The sequence below is a fragment of the Myiozetetes cayanensis genome, unplaced genomic scaffold, assembly GCF_022539395.1.
Source record: "Myiozetetes cayanensis isolate MyiCay16 unplaced genomic scaffold, myiCay2020 scf2-11, whole genome shotgun sequence".
NCBI classification, from domain to species: domain Eukaryota; kingdom Metazoa; phylum Chordata; class Aves; order Passeriformes; family Tyrannidae; genus Myiozetetes; species Myiozetetes cayanensis.
Genome location: NW_026087411.1, coordinates 25,763,084 through 25,788,256, shown reverse-complemented (window position 1 = coordinate 25,788,256; position 25,173 = coordinate 25,763,084). Strand labels below are relative to the sequence as shown.

At 38.4% G+C, this 25,173-nt stretch overlaps 1 protein-coding gene across 5 annotated transcripts in view; it reads right to left on the bottom strand.

The window, feature by feature from the left end:
* The window catches only part of PPM1B (protein phosphatase, Mg2+/Mn2+ dependent 1B), a 60,612-nt gene that overhangs the window by 19,836 nt on the left and 15,603 nt on the right, over positions 1-25,173 (bottom strand). For 3 of the 5 annotated variants that reach the window (XM_050314627.1, XM_050314632.1, XM_050314631.1), the window contains exons 2-3: positions 14,837-14,981; positions 336-1,199 (exon numbers count right to left, since the gene is read on the bottom strand). In XM_050314627.1, the coding sequence (XP_050170584.1) occupies positions 336-1,181 (846 nt within the window). In that variant the 5' untranslated portion in view covers positions 1,182-1,199; positions 14,837-14,981. Of the gene's footprint in view, positions 1-335; positions 1,200-14,836; positions 14,982-22,596; positions 22,903-24,989; positions 25,106-25,173 lie in introns of those variants that run through there. The other 2 variants (XM_050314629.1, XM_050314630.1) reach the window with 2 other exon arrangements.

The following is a 25,173-nucleotide window of genomic DNA, read 5'->3' as shown; positions in this document are numbered from 1 at the left end:
CAAACATTACCCAACTTTAACTCCACAGCATGCGTTCCTTAGACTTGATTACTTTTATAAATGTTGTATTTAGAATCAACGTTTGGAGTTGGAACCATATGCAAGCATTATTTGAGAACCTAATAAACCTTTAGTTTTGCAATTGCTATCACCTCTCCAAATATAAAGGATGAGGCTGTATATCCTTCAGCAAGGGTATATACTCAAATTGGCACAGAATTTTGAGGAAAGGAAGATGGAGAAGTGGAACAGTAGGCCAGGAACTGCTGTTAACATCTGTACCCCTCTAACCAGAAGTTAATTTTAGAACAGCTGCTTGGAGAAAAGTTACATACCTTATGTAAACAAGTGTCCACTACCCAATTGCACACTTTTTCCAGGTCATCTGATACTTCAAGTCTAGACTTTACAAATTCACAGAGCTCTTCATTGCTCATTACATCCCAGATTCCATCACAAGCCAAGATGATAAACTCATCTTCTTCTGCCCTTAAAATTTCACACACCTCAGGCTCTGGAGAAACAAGTTGTTCTGTAGGGCCTTTACCATCAACACATTTGTAGTCATAGTCCCCCAGAGCTCGAGAAACTGCCAGTGAACCATTAACACGCTGAATCATTACACTGCCTCCTGCATTCTGGATTCGCTCTTTCTCCCTTGGGTTGCAAGGTTTGTGATCCTGTGTTGAAAAACAGACTTGTCCATTCCTATAGAGAACAGCACGTGAATCACCACAATTGATAAAGTATACATGCTCAGGTGAAATCATAACTCCCACTGCTGTTGAGCCACTTCTGTCCATCCCATTTCTGAGGTCTGAGAAATTGCGCATATACTCATCAATTTTCAAAAAGCCAGTTCTGATTCCACTCTTGACATTTTCCACTGAAGGTTCAAGAGCAGATCCAGGTTTTTCTGTCGCCCTAAAGTCTTCATTGTTAGTGATGTGTTCTAATAAGTGCGTGGAGCAATAATTTGCAACACGAGATCCTGCGTGACCATCATAGACAGCAAAAAAGGACCAGTCCTCTAAGCCATGGGGAATACCTACAACAGCTGTGTGAGCATCTTCCATTTCCACTCTCCATCCCTGCATACTGCTGAGGCCGTAACGTAAGCCATTCCCTGCACCATGAGCGTTATGTTTTTCAGTTTTTGGTTTATCCAAAAATGCACCCATGTTTATGCAATATTGAATCTGGAAAACAGAGAAGAAAAGTCTTATTTATAAAACCACCACTCCATATAAGCTTTGTTCTCCCTTTCCTCTATTTCTCCTTTATAAAACAAGTGATAAAGCATGTACATGTGCGAAAGTCAACAACTATACTGGAGGAAAAATTAGTTAATACATGACACAAATGAACTGCGAACTTACAAACTCCTGTTTGCATATTTAGTGGTGTGTTGTGTTGTTTTTGGTTAGTTGCTGTCTTTTTTAAAGAATTACTTCATAAAAATTCAAGTATCTCCATATGAAGGCAAAGTAGTTCACATACCTTTGCAGCCCTGCCAATTTTGTCATCCTCTGCAGAAACTAATTTATGATGGAAAAGTAACAACCATATCACTCCCACTCTCTTTCCAGTTTTATTGTCACATGAAGAAAATAAAATTCATGTTCATGAATAAGGACTGCTTTGTATGTACTGTGCTACTTCTGTATTCTTGTAAGGCATGCCAGAAGTGACAATAGGGGGAACATAGACCATTTGCCAAAGGAAACAAGGTAGCAATTCCCACTCCAGTACAAGAAAACTTCTCACAGGATTCTCTTAATAAATTATATTTAGTTCTTTGTAGAACGACATTTCAATTTTTACTACAGAATCATAGAAGGGTTTGGACCAGAAAGAACCTTAAAGATCATCTAGTTCCAACCCCCCTGCCATGGATTCCCTGCCAAGGAACACCTTCCACAAGACCACATTGCACAAACCCCCATCCAACCTGGTCTTAAACAACTCCAGGGATGAGGTATCCCCAACTTTGCCGGGCAACCTGTTCCAGTGTATCATCACAGTAAAGAATTTCTTTCTTATCTCTTATCCAAACCTACCCTCTTTCAGTTTAAAACCATTAGCCCTTGTCCTGTCATGACACCTGGTCAATAGTCCCTCATCAGTCTTCTTGTATGCCACCTTCAGGTACTGAAAGGTCTCCCCAAGCTTCTCCAGGCTGAACAACCCCAACCCTGAGCCTTCCGTAAAAGAATGTCGCATGCGATTTTAAGTTCAAAGATGCAGTGATCTTGATGTTGAAATTTATTTAATTACAAGAGAGATAAGCTATTTAAGGGAAGAAAATCATCCACAGAAAGTTAAAAGTGTTTGGAGACCTATTTCAAAAATATATGAGAAGAACCATCTCCAGGGAGCAAGCTTGCAGGTAAAATGTGAATCATCTACATTGAAGACTTAGAGAACTTCTGATTTCCTCTCCTGTATTAGACTCAGGTGTCCTACATAGACCTGGAAAACTATCCTGCACTTCAGAAAGTTAACAGAGAATACATTCTTTAAGACACAGATCCAAAAACTCAGATACCACAACTTTTGACCATGATTTAAATGACCACTCCATGAAATCCTTTGATGTGAAAATCACAGTAACCATCATCCAAAAAGAACTGGAGAGAATTCTGCCATGACTGACCCTGTGCTGTCAGTCACCAGGTGTCTGACACAGTAGTACCCACCAAGTCTCCAGAGCCATGCTAATTTAGTTCTAGTTTAAGAGTTTGTTACTAGGCCAGAAAGAGGTTCTGCCTCATTTCCCCTCATCTAAACACTTTCTAAGTATACACAGGACTACACAAAGATAATCCAAACTTCACACTACCACTGTACCTCAATGATCTCTGTCAAGTGCTGAGGATCCCCAGCACTAGAGGCTTTAACAGCTTACGCCTCCTTTAAACTGTGTCTCACACTCTTAGTTTAATACAAATTTTGACAAACTTCCCCAAACACTGCAGCAACTCTGTATCTTGTTTACTTTTTAGTCCAGTTTTACTGTCTTAGTCTAGGCTTAATGGCCTTTGATTCAAGTGTTAATAACATTATGCAGAAGGAGCAATGTGGTTCTGTAAGAGACTGATTACCATATAACTTGATGTACTTTTAATTTGGTAAAAAAAAAAAAAAAAAAAGGTAGAGGAAGCACCAGGCTAAGCCAAATCAGCTGTGAAGTGCCAGAATCTAAATAGCTCATGTTTGAGTACTACGCAATGTTCTACTTACAAATCTTCAAATTATCTGTTCTGACATGGAATAAAACACTGATAGGACTCCAGGTTTAGAAAGATTTGCTGGAAAAGATGATTTCAGAAATAGTCACTATAAACTGGGGCTTTACATGGACAGTACAAATGCTGATCATCACTGTGCAACTGCCCTGCCCAGTTGAGCCACAAGTACTACCAAGAGTTCAAGTAGTACCATTTATTAGGGAACACTATACTTGAGTAACTATCTATGTATCAATCTCTGCTATCAAGTCTGATGTTACCATACACAACTCTTGTACTTAATAAACTGTCTTACGTAGCTATTAAAGAATAGGAATTGTGTGACACCCAAGAGTATTCTGAGATTTTTTGGCGCTTGAGATGGGGCATTTTATGTACAGGGTACATATTCTTACCTGCAGAATCTATAATACAACCAAATTATTAACCTAACATGCTCAAAGGTTGTTGCCAACTTGATTTTACTCTATAGAAGCACAAAAATAGTCCTTAAAATGGATTTTATAAAGCAAAATCAGATGTACAAATCACAACTAATAGCACATCTAATACAAAAAAGTTAGAGAATTACTTCAAACCCAAATCTAACCTTCTCAAAACACTTTTTGTACTTTCAACAAGTTTAAAAGTCACTAAGCCCTGTCAAACACATGCAAGCCATTCTAAACTTCCCTTACTCACCATTTCAATTTTGTTATATTATCTAAAGAATTCCACACATAGGAAACCATAAATATTTTCTTTATTCCTTATCTCTGTATTTACCGGCCACTGGCCTCCAATTATACTACTCAGGAGAGCAAAGATGACAAAATGGCTACACAGGCTTATGCTATGCATTGTAAGCTTCACACTCTATGCATTTTGCAAGTGAAATTAGTAAGGTACATTCTATTCACAATTATTTTGTATCAACATTTTTCCTTCTTGATTCAAAAAGAGTATTTGCAACACTGCGAATCGGTGGAAGCGACACACAAAAGGTATCCTATCACGGAGAGACACAGCCAAAACTATTCACAACCCTTCCTCTCGAAACATCTGATTTTGCTTTGGAAAAAAACCCAAGCAAACAAAAAATAATCTGTGTCAAATGGTGTCACAAAAGCAAAGAAAGGCAGTTCAATATACCACTACAAGTGTTTACAGTAACTGATGTTCTCAGTTAAGAGCTGAACAAGGCCCCCAGAGTTTAACAGTTCAACAAACATCAGTAAAGGAGACTCGTGTAAGGATTCTAGTAGCTCATGATCACTTATTCACAAATAACACACAATATAATGCTATCTTGTAAGCACATAAAAACATTTTTACCAGTAAAACTGTAGTACAGGGCTGAAATGCTAGACATCCTCCAATACTTCAAACCTTCTATGAAATTCTTTGAACTGAGTCAAGTTCATACTTTTGACCTTAAGATCAAAAATGTGGAAGAAATCGTATAACTGAGTAAGAAAAAAAGATCACAACCTATCTAGTTGCAGAAGCCTGTGAGTTCACTATTGAGTATTGTGTTTTATATACGTAAAATAAAAAACACTGTTTACAAAAAAAACACCAAATGCATTTTTCATACCTTAGAGCTTTACCCATTTCATAAGTAGCTTTGCTTTTTTACAACTCAGGAGTGAGAAACTGAAAGAAAAGATCACACTATTCAAGATTATGTTCTTAATGTTCTAAATATCCCATTTTATATTGCAGATCTTCAATAAAGGATGCAGAGATTGACTCCAGAAAGTCAGCTCTCACCTCTCCTCATACATCACATGCTTCAGCCCCTAAGTAGGAGAGTTGTCCTCTGCTCCACTATGTCTATGCCTTTCCTATAACGGTAGGCCAACACTCCACACTGCATTCCAGATACAGCCTCATGAGTTCCAAAGGGAGGAAAATAATCACTCCTTCCAAAATGCCGGATACACCTTTTCTAACACAGCCCTAACTTCCATCACTACAGACACACTGCTCTCTAATGTGCAACTCACTTGCCCTTGTTCTCCACCAGGACACCACAGTTCTTTTCTGCAAAGCTCATCATTCCTAGACAGTTACCACACAGCCTGTATAGAGGGACAATATTTCTTTATTCCAAGTACATGACTTGATTAACCTTCTTCAGGTTACCATCAAATCATTTGTCCAGCCTACCAAGATCTATCAACCGTTAAGGCTTATCCTTGGGCTTATGGACCACTCCCCCAATATGGTATCAAACATTTTAAGAATTAATACCCTTCCACTGTCCAAGTTCTTAATGAAGACTTCACCATGCTTCCACTCAGTCAAAATATCTCAACATTTCTTGAGGGACTTAAAGCATTAAGCCCCAAACATCTTTGTATAGCAAGATTCAATCTTAACAGAAAACACAATCAACAGAGGAAAAGAGGAAGCGCCCACCTTCAAGCCAATAATTCAGTCAGTTTTAATCACTATATGTAAACTCAAAAATACAGTACCCTTCAGCTTGGAGATTTAATCTCTAAAGATCACATTTTTTAATAATATTAAATTGTGTAATACATCAGTTTGAGAAAACAAATAAATTAATTAATTTAAAAAATAAAACCAAATTAATTAATTTCCTTGTGGTGAAAATGTTTACCTCACATAAAATTATTAGTTCAAATTTTCAAAATCTGGATGACCCTATCTACTGTAGTTCCCAAAACTTTCTTGGAAACATAGAAGGCATTAGTTCTCCTTCAGGCTCCACACTAGTCTTTAAAACAGTATATATTATTCAGATCAAGAATGAAAACCTAGGATTCTCTTCTCCCAGCAGTCTTCCCAACTCTGGGAAAAAAGTAAAAGACAAGTAGTTAAAATTTTAAAAAATCTAATGCCTGGCAAAGACCAATAATCACCAAGGCTCAAAGGATTTTGGAAGGCCTTTACAAAGGAAGAAAATATTGGCCTTTGCCCCTCTCTGGCAATGAAGAAACCGAATCTGAGCAATACACTGCTAAAGCAGAGGCTCCAGCTACTGCTGTAGCTTTACATCAATAGCTAAGCCCTTTCCAGGAGAGTTCAGGGCAGCAAGTCTCTAACAAAAGCTGACATCCATTTCCCAGAGAAAAAACCTAACCCAAGGCTTAACTTCTCTGAAATCCCAATATACATTCTTCTCTGATATTTGTTACCTGATACAAATCCTACCTGAGGTCCTTATCTCATATACAGGCAACATAAGCAATAATTCAGGCTCAGGAAACCAAAGATATCTAGCCTTTTGAGGTATGGAAGCACAAATACAAAAGTCATGTCCTCTGACATGCAAAAAAAATTCACGTCCAACATCCTTTTTGTCCCAGCTACAGGGAAGACTTTCTTTGGTATTAGATTCAGCCATATAGTAAAGGGTTTTAAAGTCATGTCTGTGTATAAATTGCATTTATGTTTAAAAGACAAACAACCATACCTGCTACTTACAAATCGGCAAATGGTTTTTGCTCAGTTACAGATATTCATGGCTTTCTACTATATCACAAAGGGGAAACAGGTAGCTACTTTAAATGAAAAGTTTGTTCCTTTCCATTTAGATTTATATTTGACAGGCAGAAATACTTACTTGATGGCTGTAATGAAGGCAGCTATCCTGATTCAAGCTAGGATAGAGTTAATTTTCTTTCTAGTAGCTGGTATAGAGCTGTGGTTTGGATATAGTATGAGAATAATGTCGATAACACACTGATGTGTTCAGTTGTTGCTAAGTACCGTTAGTTATACTAAGTCAAGGACTTGTCAGCTTCTCATAGCCTGCCAGTAAGAAGGCTGGAGGGGCACAAGAAGTCGTGAGGGAACACAGGCAGGACAGCTGGCCCAAACTGGCCAAAGGGATATTCCATATCACATGACATCATAGTCAATATATAAACTGGGAGGAAAGTTGGCCAGGGGCTACTGCTCAGGACCTGGTTGGGAACTGGTCAGCAAGTGGTGAGTAAATGCATTGTGCATCACTTGTTTTGCATATTTTAACTCTTTTATTATTACAATTTTCTTCCTTTTCTGTCCCACTAAATTGTCTTCAACTCAACCCACAAGTTTTCTCACTTTTATACTTCTGATTCTCTCCCCCATCTGACTGGGGTTGGGGTAGTGAGGCAAACAGTTGCTAGATGGGGTTAAACCACGACAGTCATTTTTGGTGCCCAACACAGGGCACAACAGGTTGAAATAGTAACAAATATGACTAGAATGCATCAGAAGAAATTTGTTATCATCATTCATTATATTACTTTAGTCAGTGGTCACAATGGTGATGTGTTTGCTCTCAAAGCTGGTGTGCTTGTTTGTAAAGTCGTGTTATATAATACTTTACTTGTATATATTGCCCCATGTGCTGTTTATCACCCATGGGAACCAGCCTAAGGTTATCATGTTGTTGTATTCCATAACACTGTCTAATAATACGACAGAATTGCTGGTCATGAAACTAATCTGGTATTTGTACTCGGCACTGCTGACATCTCCAGACTTCAGGAGCCATCTATAGGAAACTATTAATAATTACAACTTTTGCCTTTTCTCCTCAGAGACCCAATCCATGGGGCAGACTGGCAACTACCTTCATCTTCCCCTTCGCCTCCAGGCTAATTAAAACAAGACTTGAGAATTTTTAATATCCTTGGGATGTTCAAACTAGCATTCCTATTGCTATGTCTTCTGGACATGTTCAAGATCTTGTTTAGGGGTAAACAACTATTTCAGAGCCACACAGAGTTCTACCCTGAGGCTGGACAGTAATAAGTGGTAGGGTGTATGGGCAAGTGCCTAGGACTGAGGGCACCTTCAGTGGTTTGAAACTTCAGCCCTGAACAAGTGCAAAATCTGGAAAAACTATGCTGTCACCCAGGCAATTCCAGAGAGAAAACAAGTCAGTCAATGTGCTGGGTCCTGGTCCAGGCCTACTGAGCGCTGTCGAACACTATATAGCACCCCTGAGGGCAAAAAAAGTCCCTGGATCTGATGGCAAAATGACAGGCACAGCAGCTACTCCAACTCCAGTGACAGACACTGTGGTTAAATCAACGCACCAACTTCTGTCAGCATCAGCCCCTCTATAGACAAGGAGAGATATATATGGAAGAGAGCCAATTTAGGAAGGGATGAAGAAGCAGGGCCATCACAAGAAGAGGTAGTGGAAGACGCAGAACCCATAAAAAAGATGGTAGCTATTTCATGTTTTGTTAAACAGCACACCCCTGAGTGAGTTGCAGTATATGCAAAAAGATTTCAGCCATCATCCAGGCAAGGACATCATCACCTGGCTTGCTCCAATGCTGGAATAAGAGGGCTAGTAGCCTGGAATTAGAGGGTAGGGAAGATAAGCATCTGCAATCCTATTCTACAGAACAGGGCATTAACAAAACAATTGGAAAAGGGGTACAAGCCCTCAGCCCCTGGAAGCAACTCCTGCCAGGTATGAAGGAAAGGTATCCCTTCACAGAAGATGTTATGCCACCCAGGCAAGTGGACTCACTTTGGCAGAGCTCGCTGCCATATGGCCAGTGCAGACTAACAGCAGACTATCACAGCCTGAATGAAGTCATGCCCCCTCTGAGTCCAGCCATGCCAGACACACTGGAACTTCAATATGAAGAGGAGTCAGAGGCAGCCAAGTGGCATGTCAGCTGATATTGCTAATGCAGTTTTCTCAATTCTTTGGCAGCAAGAGTGCAGGCCATCCAGTATACCTGGAACTGACAGGTGGAAACACAGACCTACCATTTGCCATGGACCGATCCAGACTGTACTCAAATAAGGCAAAGCTCTAGAACACCTAATACCTTGATCACGATACTGTGGGGGGTGATACAGCAACAGAAGTTTTTGAGATAGGGAAAAAATAGTTTGAATCCTTCTGAAAACTGGTTTTGCCATAAAACAAAAAAGGTCAAGGAGACCTGCACAGGAGATCCAGTAATCACCCACAGGATTGCATTTGCTCAAGGACCTGGGTGCACATGGTGGGTTATGCAGAAGGACCAGGAAGTCCAATGTGTACCTCAAGGGGATTTGATTCTGGGTAAGGACAGGTAATGATTTGAATCATATAGCAAATAATGTAATATAATACTGTAAGTTATCACTATTGCAGTTGTTAAATAATATCAAGGGTATTATAGTAGAATTACCCAGACCAATGAAGAACCAATTTCGGTGACAGAACCAGAAAAGTGCAGCAGTTATGGCTTTAGCATGAAACAATCCAACACTACGCACAATCTCTCCTGCTATGACAGATGAAGCCCGAAGTCATGAACTAAATAAACTCAGACATTGTGGAGGGATGGCCCATAGACTGGTAGAAAATAGTATTATAGAATGATATCTGTGTGTATATATCAAAAGAAAGGTGACTGATTACTTGGGATGTATTGGAAAGTGTGGGACCTGGGTATGATACAAATGGTATAGAATAAGGAGGGGATATTGTCTTCCTTTCAGGTGGGATAGAGTAAATTAATTTTCTACCAGAATTGTGTTTGGATACAGTATGAGAATAATGTAGATAACACACTGATGTTTTCAGTTGTTGCTATGTAGTGTTTATACTAAGTCAAGGACTTTTCTGCTTCTCATACCCTGCCAGCAAGAAGGCTGAAGGGGTACAAGAAGCTGAGAGGATAACAGGCGGGACATCATTTTTTTTCCTTCCTTTTCTTCCCCACTAAAAAGTCTGTATCTCAACCCATGAATTGTCTCACTTTTATGATTTGCTTTCCCATCCCCCTTGGAGAGGGAGGAGGGGGAAAGAGCAAGCAGCTGTGTAGTGCTTAGTTGCTGGCTAGAGTTAAACCATAACAGCAACCAACACATAATTGTATTACAAAGGTCTAAAAGCTACAATCAAAGTTTTTATAGATACTATAAAATAATTTTCAGATCACATGTCAGTTTCAAAGAGAACATCAGAACTAAACTAATACCTTGATGGCCAACAGTCCCAAAGGCAATAATGTATCTTTTCATAATATGAGAATAGTCCAACATCAATCTTTTGGGCTTAAGTCATAAAAGTGTGCTGTAAAATGTCTTTTCCACAGAAGGATTCACTCAACAGGCTAGTCACTTTTAATAAGTCAGTGCCGTGGAAAAGAAACAGTGCTAGAGTTTCCTGTTACAAAACACATGTGCTCCTGCTATAAAAAAAAATGATGATTCAACAGAAAAAATGCTGCACTAGATATTAAAGATGTAAATGACAAATAAATAATCAAAGCACCTATGACACATTTTCAAAATCCACTGAAAGTGCAGGAAGAAGTAACTTCTCTGGTTGAAGTAAAAAAAATCAAACTTAGTCTTGGTAGAAAGCTCCTCTGCCTCCACCTTCAATCCCTCACTAGTGTGTATTATGTGCACACGCAGACTTCTCTGCCGTACGTGTGTCTGCACACACTGCAGACAGTTTTGAAACTGGTTTGTGCCTCTTCAATTTACACAAGAAATACTGATATTTTACTCATCTTGTGTTCACTTACAATAGACTATTATTATACTATCACTACACTCATAGTATAAATAGGTAATATAATGTATGTATACATGAAAATTCATTTGATGAGTGAAACCAGCTTTAAAGGATCTTGATTTTTGATCTGAGAAAACTTGGTCTTGCTTCTTACTTACTGGCCTTAAAAATGCTGGCATTATACGAATTTACATTAGGCAAATAGTTACTGAGGCTTTGAGCAAGAGCTCTACTTGAAGCTTGGCTGTAACTGCTACTCTAACTTTGTAGCCAAAAATACTGTCAAAGTCAAACAGAAATGATTGCAATCTAAGAATAAGATCTGAATGTTTTACTTCCACTTAAAAATGAAATTAAGTACCACTATAAAACTTCAATATAGAGCCTACTACCAAAAAACTTTTCATGCCAGGATATCAGCAAAGAATCCCAAAAGGCTTTTAAACTAGATGTTTCCAAAAATTTTGCAAGTTATCCTCATCACCAGGTAGCATACATGCCTAGAAGCTGCAGTTGTAGTTTTGAAATTAATTTCAGCATCTCCATTGTTGCAACAGTTGGGGAAAAAGAAACAGTAACAAAGACAAACAAAACACAACTTTCTCCTACCACTACTTTTCAACCAGCAAGTTACAAAGAATGTACATTACTTTGAGAATCTATTTGAGCTACTTTAAAAACTGGTCTGGAGCTACAAAACCACCACAGGCACAATTTAGCACTGTAGATTCACATCTATAATCAACGTCAGTACCACTACCTGAAAACATTATCGCTTCTGCTCTGCCTCAGCTACACACCACTACATTGTGCCAGCAATTTCTTTTCTTTCAGAACTGCTGGCTGAGATGGTTTTGCCCTTACTCTTTGAACTGCTTCACTGAAGAAGTGCAAAGTTAGCTTTAGTATTTTGAAACTTTGTCACTTTGACTGCAGTGGGTTTGGAAGCCAGAGCTTAGACAGCAGATTCAAGGGGGCTCTAACCTTCAACAGAAACGACTGAAAAAATAGAAAGGAGCACCAGGAGTGCACCTTTTTAGCTATGCTGTTAACACCAGAAAAGCATACACACTTGTGGTCTTTTCAAAGTTTTATTTTATATTCTGCTTTCTTACTAAAACATGGATTAAGCTAGATAACTACAGATCTTCAAGCTCAGTTTATGCAGCAACTGTGTGTCTCTCATGCACGCTTCTATGCTGAGGCTTCTTATTTTTCTGGAATGCAGCTTCGTACATACAAAGTTGGAGATCATACTTCAGATATTCAAGATGAACTTCACAAAAAACTTCAAAGGGGACTCTGAATCTACCTTTCTAATCACAGCATACAGTGCAAAGTCACCAGAGCACAGGTTGATGCCTTTTTAGTCAGGAAACCTTTATCAGGCAGGTTCCCTCTTATTCAAGTTGCAGAAGTCAAATTCACACAGTTTTGTGGCCAAATGAAAACTTTAAAAAAATGCAATGCTTTTCCTAGTTAACTACAGAAAATTCTGTGCTTTCCAGTATGACTTTTGATAACAGCCCTTAGTTCACATTGTACCACTACTAGGGAGTTTAAAGAAATATGCAGTGGCATTCTCAGTAAGAAAGACTCTGCTGTAGTCAATGTGTCACTCATCTTGGGTCTTCAGGTAACCGTTTCAGTTTTTCCTTACCAAGACTTCCTCCAAACACTACAAAGTGTTGGAAATTCCTTCCCCTTCGCTATCTGCAAACAGTTTATCAGAGTTACAAGAAGTGATACATAAGATAGGTAAATACCCAGGCTGGTTCATCCAATACAACAAGGCTGGGCCTGGACAGTGCAAAGCAGACTACTGCTGCCAGCAGCTGCATGGGACCAGAACGCAGGCTAAAGAGTCAAGACAGCTCTGCATAAGCCACCATTCATGCTCTTCCACCATTTTCTTGGAGTAGAAATTTGGTGCATTGGCATTTCAGTGAAAGGGGCCTACCTGGTTAATTCAGATATTACCTGTCCAGGCTTATTAACCCTAAAGTCACATTCTGTCCTTAACTCAAACCCTGCAGCTCAGTGTGGTTTTATTATACCACCCAAAGACTGCACTGAACTGCTGCTTATCTCTCCTGACCGTACTGTCACAAGATTTACATCCTATGATATTAACTGAAATTCTTTTTGTTTGCCCACATCCACTCATATTTCCTTAGCCAATAAGAATGTTCTCACTTCTTTACTGGGCTGTTCAAAACAGATGCACGCATGGCCCTTGGATACTACAAAGCATTGACCTACTATAAAAGTGATCCTTCACTACCCAAGTTTATTTCTATGCAGAATCACTGTTTGGTTCTCTAAATTCAGTAAGAGACCAATTATTTTGAGTGTAAATTTAGTTTGTTGCTTCTTAATCATCAATTTAACAAACAGTAGCCAGGTTTTTATTAAAGAAATAGCACCTCAGATTTTGAAGAAAAAGAACCAAAGTTTATCCAATACACTATTGACATTAAAACTGAAGAATTTTACTCGTTAGCATGAAGCAGCATGCCACTAGGAATGAGTCCTCCCTTATTCTAAATTTAGGCATTTCAGATAATTTTTCTTACCTCCTCCAATTTGTTTACAAAAAGTTTCAGACAACCTTTGGTGAGAATAAGGCAGTAATGAATCACCAATTCATATAATCAATAAATTGTTCCCAAACAGGTCTGAAAGACAAGAATAAGTGTCCCTGCAGCAGGTCTGCAAAACCAGAGTAAACCAATACCCGTTTATTTACATAATTGAGGGATGACTTCTTGATTCACACAGAAATCTGAGGAAGCTGGACACAAGGGCTGGGCTACATGAATATTAGAGGTCCACTCGAATTAAGTCTGACTGGCACAGCACAAGAACAGTTGTGCCTTTATTTGACACGTTACATCACTGCAAAATAAGTATGAACATTCAATCAACACAACACTAGCAAAAAAACCCTCAAAACAAACTATGTTTGAACCCTTCTTTCATTGTAGAAGAAAAATCAATGCCACCTCCTTGGCACAAACCTGTCACTGACTTATGACCCTATGCATTCTTCAACTTGAGAGTAGGACATATTAGACCACTTCATACCAACAGTCCAGACTCTTTCCTGCCACTACTGACAAGTAGCAAGCCACCCTCCCTGTCAAAGACACCAAAATGCAAAATCAAGACTGGAAGGCCTTCACTTGATCATGATTCTGCAGATTGGGCACATGCAATAAAGCTATTTCACAGAGAATCTTCAAAGCACATAATCCTTGTTTAAAAACTGAAACAAATCTTTCAGAAACATACAAGGTAAAATATGCAATCTCTATCACAGCTATTTGCAGAGGATATGGGGTTTTTTCCCATTATTATAGTTTTATACCACTGAATTTATATTTTTTTAAAGAAGTCAGAGAAAAAGAACATTGACTTTTAGTTCCCTACACACAGGTTCAGAAGAAAGTGACAAACAGTATGACCAGTTATCTCCCATCACTGTCAGATAAATTTAATGATAAAAAACCAGCAGCCAAAACATTTTCACTGACCTGGAAAAAAGAAATCAACCTTTACCCTTGAAAAGGTGCTTCAAGAGCTGAAGCTACAGGGGACCTTGTAAGGAAATTGAGAGATTTTCTCTAACTGATTAAAACAGGTAATTGAAGCAGTGCTGTTGCTATCAGGGCACCTACAGAAATGCAGACCTTGCGGGGAAAAAAAGCCACACGCAGACAGTAAGCTGATCCCGAAGTGGCAAAACACTTCATGACTTTTTTACTGACACTGTACAGTCTTCTGTGTGAGAACATACCTTCCCCAAAATCTGGGTCAGCAGACATTTTAGGTGGTGAACTATTACTTTTTTCCCTCCAATTAATTAACAGTGCTTTGTATAACAGAAAGAAGCTATACTTCAAGTTATATTTCTTGCCTATTAAAAATCAGCATTAAACAAAATTCTAATATATCTAGAGAAAAAACCCATCATTTTATCTAACATGTTCTGAAATTACTGTTAATCCATAGTCAACTACAAATTGCAAATTAAAACACAGTCCAAGTAAAAGCAACTACATGTTCCCACAAATTTCAAAGTAGGAGAATTTGTTCTTACCTGTATTTGTAACCTTGTCAAGGTTCTAGTTCAGTGCTGTAAGAATTAGTTTACATTCCTGCTGCCAAGAAGCACATAACAGAATGACGTGCAAAACCTTGAGATAACAGTACAGGACACAACATCTGCTTTATTTTGATATTTCCTAGAAAGAAACAAAGGAAATAGTTAGCTACTCCAGATGGGGTACAACGGATTTTTACATTATTTTTGTCATGAATATAACTTTTTCCTAAATAGAAGTGCTTGAACTAAAGTGACACCTGGATGTCAGAAGACCTTTCAATACACTCTCTGAATGTAACATTCAAGATTCATGCTAACAAAGCATCAGATTAAATTTTTCCCCATTTCCTTCACCAACACTGACTAGCACTTAAAAAGTCTTTAGCCAATTATTTGCCATTCAGTCCCCAGATTCAGCAACAGAAGGAATAGTTTTTGCATGTCTCCTAGCATCACACTGCTATTTCTTAATTTTATTCACCTACTCAAATGACAGAGTACACTCGTTGAGTGCTTGATAAGACTTAAACCCATCATGTATAGCACATGTAATTTCTAAGCTTTTTATGCTGCTTTGTTAGATGTAAAAATGCACAAGAGTTTAAAACAAAAGCAATATGCTTCAGTTGCAAATGAATTTCAGGTCCTCTGAAATAAGAATCATATTTCTTTAAAAATAGTTTCTATAAAATTAACCATAAATTCTGGTTAAATTGTAAAAGTAGCAAATAACTAACAATTCAGATGTGTGGATCTACAAAAGCATCATCTGAACAGGATGCAAATGCCCAAACTCCTTCATGGATCAGGGACTACACATTTAATCTTATAAAGCACTGCATCTTACAAAAGTTACCATGACAGTACACTGGTAAAAGGAACTATTGCAGGAAAAATTCTGCATATCAGCCAGCTTTGTCTGGGGCATGAGGGAAATACAAGCCTTATTGTGACACTGAAGACTTAAAACTGATTACAGCACTCTGATGAGCTGAATGAGTGATAAAGGGGACCTACTGCAGGTCTTGACTTTAAGCCCACTGATCAAAGAATGGAGCTACGATATTTCATTATGGTTTGTCTCTTCCAAACACTAAACAGTGCTATTCAACTACTAAAAAGTGTCATAAGCACAAAATTGTCCAAAAGGACTACTTTGCTACATTTGAAGAACTGTAAGGGTTCAGTAAGTTTTACGCTCATAACTTGTACACTGCTGTGAGCTCTGTATTTTCACCAACATTCTCTCTTCTTAGGCACTAACACAGGATGGATGCTTCAAGCAACCAAACTAATCCAGAAAAAATCAATTATTTTCTGCCACTCTGAGGTCTCCAAACCAGCTTAGGAAACACAAATGCCAACGACAGAAATGCAGAACCAGGAGCTGCTGCCAATTCAGATTTGTTCGAAGTATTGTGAAACTACACCTTAAGCAGCATCCACTAAATCATTAACGAACTTTGAAGTTCTAAAAAAAAAATATACTAAATCATTGTATTGGACTACATGGCAAAAGCCCTCCCCAGGAAGTAAAAAAGTTTCAATAAAAATGTTGTTTCCACATCCAAGAACCTTGGAGAAAAAAACCCAAAACATAGAGAGCACAGACTCACAAAGTTGCACAAAACAGCACTGCCTCCTCCCAAATACAGGTTGTTCTAAGACACAGACACAAAACGCATGACCAGAACGCAGCTCCCTCTGTGCACTGTCTCCCACCTTCAGAAGATCCCCCCAACTAGGAGGATACAAGGTGCTTGCAGGGTAGAGTGCTCAGGAGCCTCAGTGCTTCTGATGTTACTCCAGTGGCCTTTAGAAGAGAACAACTCACAAAAGCAGCCCAGAAGATAAGCATCATGCTTTTCAGAAGCATGAGACTTGACCCCTCCCAAATGCTACTCCACAGAGGATTGGAGAGAGTGTTCCTTATAGAGGGATGACTTTTAGCCAGGAGACAGGTTGCTTACAGCAGGGCAGATTGAAAAACAGGTATTTTGGGCTAAGAGCATTTTTCTCCAGAATATGCTTCTATTTATATAAATTCTACTATACCTACAGTTATACACAAGTGAGAAATGCAGTATTCAGTATCCCAAAACACAAAAGCACTTTAAGATGCATACTCCACCCCTGAACATAGCACAAAGAGAGGACACTACTTCTACTTAATTCTGCACAGTAGTGACTCTTACCTCTCCAAACAAGCTCCATGCTTTTTTCCTTCACACAACATTTAGATTCACGATTCAGCTTCGGGATAACAAGATATTATATACAGCCCCTAATAAGTTTTGTGCAGAAAACACTCACATACACAAATGCAAATGTTTTGTTCAGACTGCCCATCATAAACTACATCACAAGAATAAGCCTTACTAAAGGTTTAGCAAAATTGCAAGATGGATTAAGCATTTTATTTGCGCTACTTAAATCTTTGGAGTATGTAAATGTAAATACAATAAAAATATTTGAGTAGGACTAAGTCAGTTCAGTAAACTTTTTTGCTACTGAGACACCAGCACCCTACAGTAGAATAGTTTTTCACTGAACAAAAGTTAAATATTCCTTTGCTAATAAAGAATTTGAATTTCACCACATTTAGACTATTTTCTTCTCAAGGTTAAGACCATACAGTTGAAGTCAACATAAGTAATTCATTACTAAAGAACTAAACCCAATATTCCAAAATAAGCACATGCCAAAAAAAAGAAATCCAGAGAGATTTGAAAAACCCTACCATATTATTTTACAGAAGGATAGCCATCAAATGCTGGTCTTCCTGATGATTAAATATGCACTTAATAATCCTGGTAGCAAAGCATTAACGATCCTCAAGCTGAATCCTAATGTTTAAACAAACAAAACCCACTACTACATCCAGTCCTTTGCAAGTTTCCAGACTCTGGTCAGAGGAGCACCAGATAAACACTGGGTTTATTCTCCCTCACAACCAGCTACGACTCTGACCTTTCATGGACAACCAAATCACTGCTGCTTTAAAACAAGTAAACAAACAAAGCACCTCACTGACTGAACATGAGCAGAAAGAGCTATGATCTAATGTGCCATGATTGCCCTTATGACAGCACAATACCACTACCACCGATATCATCCTCCAGAACTGCAAACTCCCTGAATCTCTGTGGGTCACACAGACACTAAAAGATTTTGCAGAAGTAAAATTCAGCAGGAGGGAGAAGGAACAGAGCACTAACGTGTGCCACAGGCCACCCAGTAAACTGCAACCTCCCGACTGTATGTTCCCAGACTGCATGTTCCCAGCGTACAATAAACGTAAGATAACATCACTCTCCTAAGAGGCACTCATTAGCCTACCTGATTCTTCTGAGAAGGTAAGAGCACAGACCAAGGAAATGCACTAGTGCTCCAAGTTCATGCAGTAGTTCTTCCTACATATATGACAAATTCCAAACTAAACCAGGAGTTAACTGCTACTTAATTACTTGAAAAAATGTACAACTTTCACCCTCAAGAGAGAGTTGCTCATCCTCAGTAAAAAAAGGCTAATTAATTCTTTTTTTATATTTGCTAAGTGATTTTTGGTTCTTTACAAAAACACTGCGAATCAACCAAGACTAGACAAAGTCCTGATTTGTGTTTTTGTGGGTGTGGGTTTTTTTTGTTCCCCACCCCTCTTTTCAATGGAAGCTGCACTAAAATATTCATATTAAACAGTTAAGGGAAGCAGAATGAACTAAAGTTCAAAACTAACACCCAGGACTTCTTAAGCTAAATGTCTTGAAACATATACTTGGGGTTCCTATGAAAGTTTAGTTCAGCATGTTGAAGTTTGCAGTTCAAACTTCCATTGCTGGTTAGTCATTTGAACTATTAAATGCTGAATTCGCAACAAGAAGCCACTATTATACAAGTATTTTACACTCACCTAAAAGCTTGACAATACCACAGGCTTAGTATTCTAATTAGGTCCGTACTTTTAAATATCACCTCAGAAATGGTGCACTTTTTGATACATGTTACAAAAGCTATTCTGAACTCTCTTCCTGCAGACCTGTCTTTAAAACGTACTTGTAAGGTACCCTCTTAATTCTTAAATTCTCTGTGACTCACTTTGAGGTAAGCTTTAGATCAGTAACTTCACATTACAGCTGCGCAGATGTCCTGGCAGCAGTGGTAGCTTAAGTGGTATTTGCTCCCAGCAGCTCATTCCCGTTTCCATGTGTGTGGCTGAGCAGACGTACAGACAGTTACGCTGGTACAAGCGAACGCCTGAAGCGCAGACTGCTCATCCAGCTGACGAGTAAATCAAACTTCATTGAATTATACATATACAAGCAGAAGATGAAGGAATACCAAAAGCCAGCCTTACTGGAATTCAGAATGCATGTATGCAATCTGTATTTGCCTACTGGGAGATCACTGGCAAGCACTTACTCCTCTGTTCTTCTGTAAGAAGATCAGATCTATGCTCAGTGTAACTCAAGCAGGGAAATGTGGAATCATCTCTCCATCAGTTATGCTGGAGAGCTTTTCAAACAGCCAACTTTAGGAAGAGATGAGGCTGAAGAGAGAGGCCATTTAACATGCTTCAGTAAAAACATCCAAGTACAAAACTCTCATTTTCAGTGATCTATCTTTAGCTGAATTAAAGAGAAGGAATTATCTTCAAGAATTAAAATGTATTCCATTTATATGTTAGCTTTCTTAAAAAAAAAAAACCTCAATTAAAACAACATAGGATTGTAAGCAGAGGACTTTGAACAAACATGTTTATTGGGGCTGCTAGGAATTTCAAGGGAAAAGCTTGCAGAAGTTTCTAACTAGCTTTTATCTTATTGTACATAATAGCTGCAGTGTAATTAAAGTTCTAGATACACATTATGCTTTCCACAGCAATCCAGCAACTGCACATTGAGAAAGATGCATTTGTACTCTGTATGGGTTTGTGTTTTTTCTTAAAGCAAAGGGCAGAGTTGCAAACCTTCATCTTCCTGATAGGGATTCAAAACTCCAGCTCAGACACAGAATGATATGCACAGGCAAGCTAAGATGTTCACTATTACTGCTTATCATTTGAGCACATTCCTATAGCGTTTCCCCATGAGGTAAATTTATTATCACATTACTAGCTAGAATACCTAGATAGGAATAGCTACTTAGTTTGAAACCATCTGTCCATTTGCTGTCTTTGTTAACACTTGGCCTTCAAATGGATGTTTTAAAAAAATACAGTCACTTACAGGTGGATTACTTAAGACTTTGTAAATATCCACCTGCATAAAACCAGCAGAAATCTCAGCCTGAGCACCGATTAAATGTACTGAGAAAGAACCCACCACACCTGTCACCTGATAACATTACAAGGCACATCTCTTCTCAAGTCCTCTGGGCCAAAATAGCACGTCCCTAAATCACATCTCACTTCAGTCTCATCCACTCTACCTACTATAGCAGTACTAAGGACATCCAGAGTCTATCACTCCTTTCCCCAAAAGAGCAAAGTGTTAGCAAACTATGGTATTAATCAAATTCAGAAGTAATCTTGCAAATAAAAACCTTCTCTGTTGATTATGCAGTAGAAAAGGCTTAGCCTTTTCTAGCTAAGCCTTTCAAAGAAAGGCTTTAGTGTAAAATCTTTAAAAAACTCCAGCTGAATCAGTCGTCAGAAAAAAAAATAATTAAAAAATTCTACAGGATCAGCTCTCATGAAAAATCAGAGAAAGCTCCATATTTCAGATCAGCTAATTCAGTAGCAATCATGTGCATTTAGACAATAAAGATATTTCATTACATGTAGGTAAGAAAATTGACATAATTGTATACTCTGACTGCTAAAATACCAAAGGGGACAGCTACAAAAATTTAAGATGCTTTAGCTGTAGGATACAGTCAAAGACTGACAGTTTTCAAAAGACTAATATTGTTCTAAGTGTCTCATATGAAATGGTCACAAAGAGGGGAAACAGATTATCTGCAGAGAGTTATCTTGACTAATTCTTCTCTGAACAGTATTCAGTGATTTTTAAGCCATCTAAGAGCCAGAGTCCCCAAAATTATTTTTTCATCAGCATAGAGAACCTCACCCTAGTTCCTAGTGGCCAGTAATGCACCTAGAACAAGTCAGTTTTTGAATCAAGTCTTGCTACTATCACTAAAGCCTATAAGGAATTCTTTATCCTTAATACCCAAATCATATTTCTGCTGTTCCTGAAAGAAAAAAAAAAAAATCCTCAAACCTGGTTTATACATGTCTTTCTGCAAAGATCCTGTATTTAGAACAAATATCCCACAAAGGATTCTCAAAGGCACAATAGCATCCCATTTTGTCTATTAGAGGAATTAAACCATTACAATATACGCATGCCAACTCATCACATTTTTCCCTATCTTACACATATAACACACACATCCCTAAGTGGGACCCCAAGTACATCCAAAATTTAGAAGGCACTTAAACTCCACAAAGTGGGGTGGAAAATAAGCAAAAACATCAAAAAAAAATCCATCAAAATTTCACTTAGCACCAGGCACAGAAAATTCACCAGCAATTCCCTAATGGTGACATGTTTGACAATGACAGAAATCAAGTTATATCAAATTTATAAGAGACAGCAAGAGTGGTTTTTCATCTCTTTATATATGATACTAACAATTAGAAGAAGGACTTTCCCTCTCTCCAAGAAGGTTCTTCCCTCATCCTGTAAGAGTAAATCTTCAGGTACAAATGCACTAAAACTGAGTCATCGCAGAACGAAAAAAAAAACTTGGCCACTGCTGATGTGCAGACAGTTACGGAAGGCATAAATTCTCTGCCACACTGCTTAGCCACTTGGATCTATTTATGGCTTTTTTAAGCCATGTTACCACTTGCTAAATTTATACACAACAGGAGTTAAATTAAATGTAAAAGAGGTCGTTCAACACCACAATAAAATCACCATCACATTCTAATTGGTAACATAAGAACACCAGTAGTACGAGCTGCCCAATATTAACACTTATGATGCTATAGGCATTTTAATGTTTACTGCACAGCACACAACTTGGAAAGAGAGAATTCAAGCATCTGTTATGTCAACTCACAGCCTACACACACACAATCTTCCAAAAGAACTAACTTAAATAATACAGGAACTGAAGGCTCCAAATAGGAATTGTTAAAATACATAGTTATTTTTATACCCCAAATACAGTTTTAGAACATTTTTTTCCTTTGTCTCCTCCATGTTAAGACAATTTTTCTAATTACTAGTAAAGTTACTTCAGTAACAGCACTGTATTAGTATTAAGAAAATTAGCACTTATAAATGTAAAGGAAATTAAAAATTTTTAAGAGGATCCATCTGTTTAGAAAGTCACACCCTTATTACTAACACAGATTCATCACCTTCCTAAATCAACCTGGTTGAACTGATTTAATTCATGTCAAATAAGGCATATCTCAAAGCATTTTTAAGGCAGTTATAAACAAATGCTGAAGAGAGGCAGCTGATCCTACATGATATGTAATTATATACTCCCATACTGTAACAGAACCAATACACCTGCAATCACATGGTATTCAGTCCACAGCATTGTATAGAAAGTTAGGTTTTGGATCACAGATGACTTCTCAGACTACTTCAGAAAACACACTACTCCCCCCCTGCTCTTTTACAGCATGCTCTACTTTTCAACCAGGCTAGAGAAACTTTTTAAGAAAAAGCCTGAAGTCTAATCAAAAAAATTGCTATCTCTAGAAACTGCAGAGTGAAGCATATTTCCATTACCTTTTTTTTCTGGCAGCAGGCTCCAGTATCGTTGCCTGGACACATGGAATCTTTTTCAGGTGTCTGCATTGAGGCTATCTGAACTGCTTCACTTGTGATCTAAACAGAGGAGTACTCGGCAAGAAGCAGCCATTTGGCAACTTTCAAGCCTAAATACTCAAAGTTTTGTCCAATTTGTACTGCAACTTCAGTTCCACAATAAATCACTTGGATTCACTTTTAATCAATACAGTTTAAACTCTCAATTTGCAATATATATTTCAATGCTGAACTTTCAGCTATCTCTATTGAGTAAAAACTGTATTAGTTTTGCCACTATGCAAGTATCACAATACGTGTCGAACTACACCTGTAAAAATTCAAAGGGTAATTTTGTCAATAAGAATGTTAAAACTAACATGCAAGAAGACCATGCCAAGTTTCAAGAAATCACTATTAGAGAGGGTGCTTAAGGACATTAAAGGCAGTCAATGCAGTAGCGATACGTCCACATAGACTTGACAGCAAAAAGGATTCCGGGAAAGCAAGCATGTTAATAATTCAACATTCACTTTACGCAACTCATCATTTCAGACATCAGCTGCAGGCAAATCTGGATAACATAGATTAAGACACCATTTCCATCTCCACCAAAGGTTACTACTGCTCCTGTACACTGTTGGCTGCAAGACATGCCCTTGCTGGACTGCATGGTGATGGGAACATCTCAGCACAAAGACGTACTAAAAAAAAACCACATTAACTGTAGCAAGGGGGCAAACACTCCACTCTGTCATCCCATTTATAGAGACAACACGTCAAGACATTTTAAAATTATTTCTACATTCCAAAACTCACATCTCAGTCTTACCACTTTACTCCACACAAAGCTTACCCTGCACATATTCTATACTAGTCTAACAAACTATCTGGATTAAACTAGGTATCCATTAAATAATCATGGCACACAAAGTATTCAGGCTTTTGCAATGCAACAACTGAAAGAATGAGATGAATTTAGCAGTTTAAAAAGAAAAGTAAGACATTTAGCTTGGGGATTACACAAATAGTTCAGGAAAACCTGCTACATAAAAAACAAAACCACAGTCACAAAAAGACAGAAATAGGTACATGAATAGAAGACTGCTGATTCAAGCCTTCAAATAGGTGCTGAATGCAGCACAATGAGTGCCAAGTTCGGTAGGTTTCCACCCCCCCCCTAAACTGCTAGCATTAGGCAACCAGCTGCCTTTATTAAGTGCTACTTCTACATTAGTCCCCAAAATATCTCTTAGGTCCTTCTGAGTGACTACATGTGAATGTCTCCAACATCCCAGCTATGACTAGATAACATGGCCCTGTATTCCCCTTCTTACACAAGTACTATCTCTGCAAGGGACAGCTATGCACCTATCCATTCTTCATAGAATGGTTTGGGTTGGAAAGAACCTTAAAGACCCTCTAGTTCCAACCCACCTGCCATTGGCAGTGACACCTTTCACTAGACCAGGTTGCTCAAAGTCCCATCCAACCCGTCCTGGAACACTGCCAGGGAGAGGGTAGCCACAATTTCTCTTCCTACTATCTAATCTAAACACCCAGTCTTGCAGTTTAAAGCAATTACCCTTGTCCTATCACAACACACCCCGGTCAAAAGTCCCTCTCCAGCTTTCTTGCAGCCTGCTTTAGGTACTGGAAGGCTGCTACAAGGTCTCCTCTCTCTCCAAACATTAATAACATTCCATCAAACTGTGCATGTAAGCTGAAGGCAATGGCATCACCATTGAACAATGTTAATGGCTCCTACCACTTGATCAGTGCTCTAGCGTGCAGACAGGTGCCACCTGTGCATGTGCTTGAAGCTATGGCTTTACTGAAAGAAATGCATCTACCATTCCCTCCAAAACGCAGTAAACCTGCCCTATGACTCCCAATTACTTCCCAATGTTTTGAAAATGACAAAATATCACTCAATATCACATTCAGTGCATTCATTCTCTGCATTCACAGAGAATTACAATAAGCTCAGCAGAGGACCAAAAAGTAAATGAAAAAGTTTACTAAGACACTGCCAGTTTAGTAAGACATTCCATATTGTATCATGCAACTTAGTATATCAGTTCTAGAATTAGAAACACCTATGCTACCCAAAAGGCAGCTCTGCATAGTAAACACTAGGTACAAGTAGCAAGCTACTTGACCATTTTAGTTAAGGAACACAGCCACTGCCAGCTTGTATGCCTCTGATCATTAGTGCATTTCAACAAAGTATTTAGTACTTAGTAAACAAGCATAATAGTCTGCAGGAACAGTATAATGTGCAAGAAGCCAGGAACTCAGAAACAGTCCCATTTTGCAGGTCTCACTATTCATGCTTTTTGTCATCTGATCATGGACAATTTTGAAAGTCTTACCTTGAATGTAGTACAAAAGCAAAACTTCTTTCAGATGTTTGTCTTTCTGATAGAGATTCACTTTAGAGACTCTTCCGTGTATATTAGGGGTGAATAAAGCAGAAGAGCCTGTGAGTCTGAAAGCAGTAAGATGGAAGAATTGACCAATTTGTCTCCTAGTTCAACATAGTTTTCAGTAAAATCT